Raw genomic sequence first — 10,159 nt, 5'->3', positions numbered from 1 at the left:
ACATCCATTTCCTTGGTAATTTTGATAGCCAGTCATCTCTTAGAAAGGCTGAAATAGATAAAATATTACCCACAGTTTGATTTCCTATACTATCTTCCCCCCAGCCTCTTCCTACTCCCATATTCCCTATATCAGCGAATAGCAACTCATTTCCCAGGCCAGAAACCCGGTCATCATCTCTGAGTCCTCTCTCTGCACATGCACCCAGTGCCAAGAAGGTTTATTTCACCTCCTCAGTTTATCTCTCCACCCCAATGACTAATGTCTTCATTCAGGCCTCCATCTGGATCTCACCTGCATCAGGAATCAGCCTCTTGTTTCATTATACTGGAAGGCACATTGTAACTGGACGTTCTATGCATGTCAGTGTTGTCAGCTGGTCCACTAGGTTGCCCCTGAGTTTAGATAAAACCATAGTCTTTAACAGTTCTTTGCTTTCTAAGGAACATTATATATTTTAAATTTTAAATTTCATAACGATCCCCCAAAAGACGAACAAAGAAGAAAAAGTTCATTGATCACCTTTGGAAAATGCTAGGGAACAGCCACATTATTTTGAACACTGAGGAGGGCGGGGGAGAAAGTATGAGGCTGGTAGAAAAAAATATAGAAGCATATCTTTGTGACTTCATTTGTTAAACAAGAACCTCAAACCACAAACCATAAGGGGTTTGGAGGTGCTAAATTTGACTGTATTAAAATTAAAGATATTTTCTAACAACGGATACTATAAATACAGTTAAAGATGGAGAACAGATTAGAATAAGATATTTACCCTTGCTCTAAGGTCAATAAGAAAGTAATGTTCAGAACATGTAAGAACTCCTGCAAATCTTCCAGAAAGGGGAGACTCAAAGGGAAAATGGTTGTTAACAACAAGCAGTTAACAGAAGAGGAATCCAAAAGATAATAAGTATATGAGGGTCAACTTCACTAGAATTCAAAGAAATGCAAATTAAGGCAAATCTGTAAACAGTAGAAAGTCAGATAATATCAAGTGCTTGTGAACCTATGGTGAATATGGCAATCTTCACCTATGTTAAGTGCCTAACCTGATGTAGACATTCAGGATAGCACTCAAACTTCTGGGTTTTAAATCTCAGACAAATTCTCACATACATCCACCAATTTCTCTCTGTGTTCATTACGACATCATTTGAGATAAGAAGGAATCGGTAACAAGCTAGGTGTCTCTCACTAAGGAAATGTATAAAGTGATGGAATACCATGCAGGCCAGAAAATAATGAACAATATTTACAATGTGGAGTGCTCACACAAACATGAAGTCGTGTGAAGAAAGAAATATAATGAGCTTTATAGCCCAATAAATGTCATATATATGAAACATAAACATACAGACTGTTTCATTCTGCCTTTTAAGGATACATATACGTATATGAGCAAATGGATTGTTCCAGCACATTGCTCAACTTCAGCATTACCATTCAGTGCGAAGTTTCCTATGTGAATGGTGCCCTCTACAGCATGAGTCCAGAATACAACATGAATGGTGCCCCCTGGAGGTGTGCAACATGGGATCCCTGAATACGTAAAATGGCTCAGAAGGTAATAGATTAAATACACTGGAGTAGGGAACTATTTTGGTAGTAATAAGTGAAATGCGAGTGGAAATAGGGAAGGAAGGGTAACACGAAGTAAAATAAAGAAGATAGAAGAGGGCTCTTACACAAATGGAGAGCTTCTCATTCAATGCGACCTGAATGAAGAAATAGGGTCTACTTAATTCTCTGGTCTTAAGGAAGGTGGGAGAAGGGTGGACCTGGGGAAGTGGTCTTGACCTGGATAACCATCAACCTTGTAAATCCTGTTAAGAAATGTGGATTTTATTCTGAAAGCTGTGAGGAATCCTGGAAGTGTCTGAAACTCTTGCATGGGGACAGATGAGAGTGCCAGAAGCTGGAACAGTGGTCCTTCAAAGCAATCCATGCTAGGTCTCCACAGGTGCAGTGGAGTCAGTGTAGCCAAAGATGCTCTCAGTCAGGTGTGCATGCCTACCTCCATGAGCACAGGGGTCCTTAGAAGGCCAAGCACTCCCTCCCTTGAGACCCTTCCCTGATCCTCCTGTGCCCAGAGGCTCAACCAGAAACAAGACCCAGTTAAAAGTGCTGTGGACAGCTCCAGCCCACCATGGTTGGTATCACTTTCCAGATGTGACTGTGAATAGTGCGCAGCTATCTGTTTTGATGGCCAAAGATTCCACGTTGTTAACTGACTATGCACCTGTGCCCTTGGAGCATTCAGTCAAAACTGAATGTTGATACACAGGATATTAATATTTTGTGAGAAATTTTTTCCATTGGCAGAGACTTTACTTCTCACAAAAAGATGACCAGATGTTAACATAGGAAATTATCTTTCTTTTGCCTTTTTCTAAATCCCCACCTGGTAGATATTTATTGGTTCTATGATTTTGAGAAAAATCATTCCACCTCCTTGGTGGAAATACTCCATGGAACGAGACTTGATAATCTCCTGAGGCCCTTTCAATGTCAACATTCTGGGGCCCGTGAGGAATCTTTTTTCTGGGTATGCCAAATACTTCCTGGGTATAATATAGCAAATTGGGCATAGGTTTAAGAATCAGGCTTGGGTTGGAATACCGCATCTGCTACTTACCAACTGGATGACCTTGGTTTCTTTATCTGTAAAATCAGAGGTTAAAAGTTCTGTCTCATAAGATGAATGAAGAGACAATGCATGTGAAAACACGTAGCACAAGGATCTGGCATTCGGAAAGCACCCAACAAAAGATAGTTCCTCTCCCTTCCCTTCTGTTTATGAGAACATGTTTCACAAACATTTTCAGAACAGAAATTTTACAAATTGTCATGATCAAATTTTCCATTTTCAAGAATTTAAGGATGAGCTCGGATGTAGTAATATATAGAGAAATTCCTAGAAAAATCTAAAGTGTTAATTAGAGGTTATTAATAAACAAGTGGGTTTGTGTATTTATTTTGATTTCGATTTCATTTTTGATAGGGGTAGGTAGAGAAAAGCACAAAATCAAATACGTTTTATGACATCACCTTCTAAGCATAACCTTTTCTGTTAGACTCAAGATGAAAAAAGATAATGAATATTTTCTTTTTATAAGTCTGGTTCTTTTATTTGTTAATCCCTTTAATCTCACTTCTGTGGTATTTTTGCCCCTCCTGCTCAGACAGCTTGTCAGCTGGCTCTGACATAAAACAAGATAACTATTACTAAGCAGTGCTCAGGAAAGGCAAGGAAATGGGAAGGCGAGAAGGTGCCATGTCCTCTTAATGCTTCTGGTATAATGACCTGCCCTTTCCGTTGAAAGCATATTTTAAGTCAGTCAGAATTCTTTGTGGATTCCTGGGGCTACGAAGAATTAATTCACTAATTTTGATTAATATATTTACTAACCAAAATATAACATCTAATGAAAGCCAAGGAGTGGTGAAGTAGGCACTGTCATGCATAGTGAACTGTAATTAGAACAAATCTTTTGAAAAGCAATTTGGCAACTAAGTATCAAGCTTTTAAACATTTGTATTCTTTGGGAATTCTCTTTTTGGGAACCCATCTTATGGGGGGGTCTTATCAGGGAAGCATACATGCACAGAAGCTTATCACAGTGTTTTCTTATGTTGGTAAATGAATATTGGGAACAACCTAATAACAAGAGAACAATTAATTGCACTGTGGTGCATCCAACAGATGGATGGAGCCGTTTACAAGAAGTCTGAGCATAAAAGCATATACACAGTCTCATTAAATTATTTATTTTTTAAAATAAGCAAAATATGAAATATTCATAATTCAAAAGGTCTGGAAGAAAATGTACCAAATTTTGGTAGTGATAAGTTTTTGATGACATTTTGAGTAATTTTTATTTCTTTTTACTTCTGTTGTTTTCAGGTCTATAGTAAGGACTATAATGTATAACTTTTCTAATTAGCAAATCATCATCATCATCATCATCATCAATCATCATCATCATCTTGTTTTATAAGGAAGTAAACGGAAATGCCAAATGGAATCTTTGGTTTGGTTAGATGGCCCAGAATTGGATAATTAAGACCAGAGACACAATAAATTATATTAATTCCAAAAAAAGGATGGGGCTGGTTGGTGAGGAGCCTGCTCTGCTCTGCTCTCTCCTCCCCAGGATTTGTTAGGCTTGGAGACCAGGAGAGGAGTTACTTTTCCCAAGGGCACTGAAATTGTGGTGCTGGTGCATTCACTGCTACGCATTCATTTTCATTTACCGCCATAATGATCATTTAAAAAGTGAATAAAATGTTTTAAAAGTCTAGCATTTATTAGCCACTTTCTAGGCATAGGCATTGTTTTGGTGCTTTTTATATCCATAATTCACCTTTCTCAGGCTTGCAAAAACTCTTAGTAAATGGAACTATTAACTCCTTTCTTTTCTCCTCACCTGCTCTCCTTTCTCCTACCTACATAGAATATTTTGGGAGGATATAATCGATCTGAACGAAAGAAAAAAAATGGGCAGACTGGGCTGCCTTTTGTTATTAAAAAAAAAAAAAAGCCTGCTGGGTGCCTGAAGTGTTGACTGGAGAGGCATCTACAGGTGGCCAGCACAGAAAGGTTCTGGAAAGAGCGCCAGAAAAATCCCACAGGCCTTCTCTCTGTGATGTGGCTTATTTGCTTTACAGGCTTCAGGCATATTTGCTGACGTCAGCAGTCTGTCAAAGTTTAAAATAATAATAGTGAAAAAGAAAACAGCCCCTTTCTGCTAGGCAGCTCTGTTCTGCCAACTTCTGTGTTCTCTTCTGAGTTAATAAACGTCCAAGAATCACCTCCCCTACCACCCTGGGGAGGGGAAAAAAAAATACAATAATTTAAAAACCACTAGGTCAGCCCATTGCCAGCATAAACCATTCAGACAAGTAGCATTTGTCACACTCTAATGAGGATTTTACCTCTACGTCAAAAAGAGAGTTATTATTGGGCTTTGTGTTTATGGGATCAAATGATTGTCTAAGGACAGTGGGTTTCTTTCGGTCCCTTCCTCATTTTAATCACGCTCAAGACCAAATACATAGATGTCTTCTGCATCAGATGAAACTAAAAAAACCATAATTATGCCAGCTAATGTATCTTGAAAACATCAATTAAGAAACTGGCTTTTTAATTCCCATTTTACTTGAAAATTTGAAAATATCCATGTGTATTGTAATAGCATGGTGGTGGCGGAGGGGGACTGACTCTCAAAAAGGGACAGCCCACATGGCTTGAGGATGTCAGGTGAGCAGGCCCCCATCAGCAAGAAGCAGAAAAATCTCTCCAAGGAAAGAAATTTCTCTATAAAAGTGGACCTCTTAAGTTATCTTCACATGCAGTGTTGAAATTGGAGCCAGCCTCTCCTCAGTTAGGTTGATACCAGGCTTCTGCACCAGGCTGGCACCACACACACACCCCATTGTTAACACCTCCTCCGGACAGATTAGATCCCACATTCCTCAGAAGTACGGAGCTCCGGAGGGAACACTGCCAGCAAGCTCCTTCCACACAGGCAACAACCAGCTACAACTGATAAGTTTTCATTGAAATAACTGGAACCATTACACTGAGTTCCCACCAGGGCTCTGTCTCCAGCTATCCAGAGAGAGGTGTTGCACTTGCTTCTGGCTTATGCAAAGGCGTGAGCCAGACAAGAGCAATTCAAATAGAGTCGTTAGCTCACTTTTATATGCTTTTATCTATGGCTATGTGCTATTGTTAATCAAATTGTTCACCCAAGGTATACTATTAGATTTGTTTTATTATATCTTTTCTTTTTTCAGGCCTTATCTGGTAAACCCTGATCTTTACACTATCTCAATTTTTGGTTTGCACAAGTAACTAATTTCTGACCAAAGATACTGAAGTTAGATATGGTTTTGGATAAAATCTGTTGAGGTCATGGTTGGTTTTAATCATATAGATAGCTCAGTTCAAAAACTGAACACTAACAAAGAGCTTTGCTTTCAAGTTTTAGTTTCAACAAGAGTGCTCATTAAACAGCAAATTCAGTTGTACTTTATTTGAATTCTAGAACTTCCTTTGTATTTTTTCTGAAATAAGTGATTGAGTGGATGAAGTGGCAATATGAATGAAAGGACAACACACATACCTCTGCAGGAACAAATCTCAAAGGGCCCAAATTAAATTTTAACCAGAGATTATGTCTGTCAGGAATCTATATCTCAAAAGAGTTATGTTTGGCTTTTCTAATAATAAAAGGTTATTCTGGAAAAAGGATCCCATTTGAATACATACTGCATTTACTAGGAGGAGATATGGAGTTAGACTTCTATATAGTTCAGCCTTTGAAAGAAAATAAAAGGCAAACAGCTTAACAGATGAGTGATTCCAGAATCTGCAGAAATGTAAACAGCCAGGATTTGGGAGCCTATGGGTTTTATCAAAGATGTAAGTAAGGCTGAGACCAACACCAGTGCGTCCTCTTTGGCTAGTTTTAACACGTTCACAGTCACAATTAACATTCAAGGAATTTCCTTTTCATCCAAGTGTTTCTTTTAAAAGCACTTTATGCCACAACCTAAAATTCTAGCTGCCATCAGTCCTTCCCATACAGAAGAGTGATGAAATCCCCATAATACTCTTTTTCTTCTGTTTTTGAAAATGGGTTCGGACCACGTCAATTTCCCTGGGGCGTTTGTTTTCCAATCTGAGGAAGGGGGTTCTCACCTCCTCCACCCTTTCTTTCTCTAAAACTGCTTGGATTGAAGACCCAGCTTCCTCTTCCCGCGCCTTCCTCCACACTCACCCCAAGCCAGAAGAGCGCCACTGCCAGGCAGGCCACACAAGCCCTTCCCCACCCAGAGTGCTGCTGCCGGGCAGAAGCTCCGGGCCCATCCGCAGCTGGGTTTCAAGTCCCTGAGCTGGCCGGGCCCGGGCTTTCGACAAGAAAGGGAAAAACGTTCGTCTCCCATTCCAGCGCTGCTTCTCCTACACAAGGGATTCGCACACCGGCACCGAGTCCGAGTCCTGGCTGTGCATAGAGCTCAGCCCCGTGTCCGAGTCCTCGTCGTTGCCAGGACAGCTCTTGGCTAGTCCGCGGGCCTGATCCACCCACACCTCAGCGCAGGTCTGAGACTGGGATTCCCGCGAAGTTCCACCAGAGGTGGGGGGCCCGTCAGGCGCTGCCGTCGTCTCCAACGTGTGCAAAGTCTGGAGAAGGCCCTGCAGTTCCCGCTCCTTGCTGTTCCTCTGCTCCTGGCTGTAATCCAAGTCCGATTTGACGGCCTCCAGGTCCGTGTTGAGCCGGAGCCCGATGTAGAGGCTAGTGCTGAGCTGCGTCCTGACCCGCTCCTGCTCCAGCAGCAGCTCGCCGTCGAGGCTGCCATCAGGCTCCGGTGGCTCCTCTCGTGCAGCGAGCTCCTCCTGGCGCCGCCGCATCCATCTCTGGTTCAGCTCCTCCTGAATCTCGGCCGAGAGACGCTCGAGCAACTCCTCTTGCTGGTCTCGCTGCTCCTGCAGCCGCAGCAGGTCGTCGCAGCGCCGGGCCAGCTCCTCCAGCGCCGCCGCCTGCGCCTCGCCGTCCTGGGGCTTCTCTTCGGCCGCCGCCGCCGCCGCCGCGGGCTCCTCTCCTGGGCTGAGCCCATCGAGCTCAATGCCTGCGCCCACCAAGTAAGTGTCCTGCACGTAGTTGACTCCGTGCCGCCGCATGCGGTCCAAGTGCACCTTGGCCTCGTAGCGATCGATCTCGCGGTCCAGCTCCCGGAGCCGCTGCACCTGCTGACGGATGGTGTGGTCCTGGGAGAGCACCAAATGCACCAGCGTCTCCATGCGCTCCACAGACGCGCTCTCTGTGGCTCGCGGCGACGACGAGCTGGACGAGGCGGTGGACGACGAAGTGGACGAACAAGGTGACGACGGCTGCTGCTGGCGTCGCCGGTTGAGCTTGGCCAGCTTGCGGAAGGCCTTGCGCACAACTCGCCGCTGCTTCTCCTGGGTCATGGCCAGGCTGGGCCGCGCCGGGAATCCCCGGGCCGAGCAGGGGCGCTCGCGACTTAGTACCACGCGCGCCTCGGCGCTGCGGGGACCGGTGTTGGGCAGCGACGCCTCGCTGCGCACCAGCACAAAGCGCACATTCTCCTGCTCGTCGCCCCAGGCGGCCCAGAGACGCAAGATGCGCGTCTTGTTGGGCAGGATGCGCTCAAAGCCTCGCCACTTCTCCACAATGCAATAGCACTGCGGTGGCCCGCACAGCAAGCCTGGTGGCAGAGCCTCATCATCGTCCTCGTCGTCCTCGTCCAGGGGTTCCAGCAGCTCCACCGAGCCTGGCGAGTCGCTGGCCGCCCCCCGCCGCCGGCCCCGCCGCTGTCTCCGTCGTCGCCGGCAGCCGTCTTCCAAGAGCACGCGCACCACGTCCGAGCAAGTAGTGCGGCGAGAGAGACCAGATACTAGCTTTTCCTCCTGGCAGATCCACACCGATATCTTCTCTGATGGATCCATGGCGCAACCGGGACGCAGATGGCAAGTCTAGCCGAGCCCCGCTGGAGCAGTGGGGGCAACAAGCAGCCTGGCAGCTCTGAGATAGGATAGAAGCGCGGGACCCGCGCCCTGGTCAGTACGGGCTTTTTCCCCGGGCTGCTTACCGAAGACAAGCGCCGGCGTGGGCCGGAGGGCCTGCGGCTAGGCTCGGCCCGGACGGCGCGCTCTCCCAGTGCAGCGAGCAGGGTTCCGGCTCCTGCCGCTCTGGCTCTGCCGGACGTTCCCGGGACCTCGGGGTTTTGCTCCTCCCCACGTGGCTCCTCCCATTCCCTCCCCTAGCGCCCAGAGCTGCGGCCAGACCGCGGGAGGCGCGGCGCTCAGACCCGCCCCTCCAACCCTGGCCACGCCAGGTGTGCTCCCTCCATCCCCCCGGCAGGGCGGCACGCTGGGGACTTTTAGCCCCTTCCGCAAACTCGCCACTGTTTTGCGCGAGGGTCCAAGGGAGGACACGTAGAACTCTCCACTGGGGAAGCCCTGCCTAGGCGGAGATTAGCTCTGCGTCTTCCCTTGGCCCACTGGCTTCTCTTCGTGCAACTAGAGCTAGTTCGGTGCATATTGACTTTTCCGCGCCCGCACGCCAGGTTCCTCCTGGTCTTTCAAGGCAAAGTCGGCTGGGGAGTGTCCCAAGGGCAAAGAAGAAAAGGAAGACACAGTGTCTCTAACGGAGACGCTAACCTAATTGCGTGACCTCCAGCAGGGAGCTGTAAGTGCTGCTTTTAACGCAAGGCCTTCTAGTCTTCCTTGTCAGAACACAATATTTGCATATTTAAGGAGAACAAGATGGGGCTGTGTGCTTTGTAAGCAAGTGTGGATTCGTAGTCATGTGAAAGACAGGAATATGTCTGAGAAATGCCTACCTGGGCAATTTCATGATTATAGGAACTTCATAGAGTACACTACCCAAACTTAGATTATAGTGTAGCCTACTACACACCTAGGCTGTATGGTATAGCCTATTTATTGATCCTAGACTATAAGCCTATACAACATGTTACAGTACCGAATACTATAGGCAATTGTAACACAATGGTGTTTATGTATCTAAACAGAAAAAGTACAGTAAAAATACAATATAAAAGAATAAAAATGGTGTAGGGCACTTACCATGACTATAGGATGCAGGACTGAAGTTGCTCTGGATTCATAAGTCAGCGAGTGAGTAGTGAGCAAACATGAAGGCCTAGAACATTACTGTTGTCAACAAGTGGTCAGTATCACAAATCCAATTCCAATAGGAGTCCTCAGTCTGGAGTGCAGTAAAAGGAGAAATTTTATGCAGGTAACAGTTTGCAAATGGGGAAAGGCAGCCTCCAGTGGAAACCAAAAATGCATTCCCGCAGCCAAAAGGGAAGCCCGCTTATATAAAGTACCTACGCAGAAAATACCTGATCCCTGATTGGTTCATTTTTATGCAAATGAGAATCCAACTTTGCTCAGTTAGATTGTCCAAATAGCACTGTCCTGATTGCTCAGAATCATGTGTTCTGATCGGTGGTTATTCTGCCACTGTGATTGGTCAGTAAAGATACAAATGCGGATATAGCTGTGCAGTTCTGATTGGACGGAGCAGGCCTCAGCCCATTGGTTGAAAGGTGATTCCAGAAACACCTTTATAAGCGTGGCTCAGGTGACAGAAACACA

The 10,159-nt window shown here is 45.5% G+C and overlaps 1 protein-coding gene across 1 annotated transcript; it reads right to left on the bottom strand.

Moving 5' to 3' along the window:
* Nucleotides 1-6,259: 6,259 nt before the first annotated feature.
* On the bottom strand, nt 6,260-8,690 carry RASSF10 (Ras association domain family member 10). Its single transcript, XM_006905650.2, has one exon. The coding sequence runs from the start codon at nt 8,477-8,479 to the stop codon at nt 6,971-6,973; it is 1,509 nt and encodes a 502-aa protein (XP_006905712.1). The 5' UTR covers nt 8,480-8,690; the 3' UTR covers nt 6,260-6,970.
* Nucleotides 8,691-10,159: the final 1,469 nt, after the last annotated feature.

This window comes from Pteropus alecto, unplaced genomic scaffold (genome assembly GCF_000325575.1).
Source record: "Pteropus alecto unplaced genomic scaffold, ASM32557v1 scaffold461, whole genome shotgun sequence".
Taxonomy (NCBI): domain Eukaryota; kingdom Metazoa; phylum Chordata; class Mammalia; order Chiroptera; family Pteropodidae; genus Pteropus; species Pteropus alecto.
Note: the sequence above shows the minus strand (reverse complement) of the source record. Positions and strands in the feature narration are given on the sequence as shown.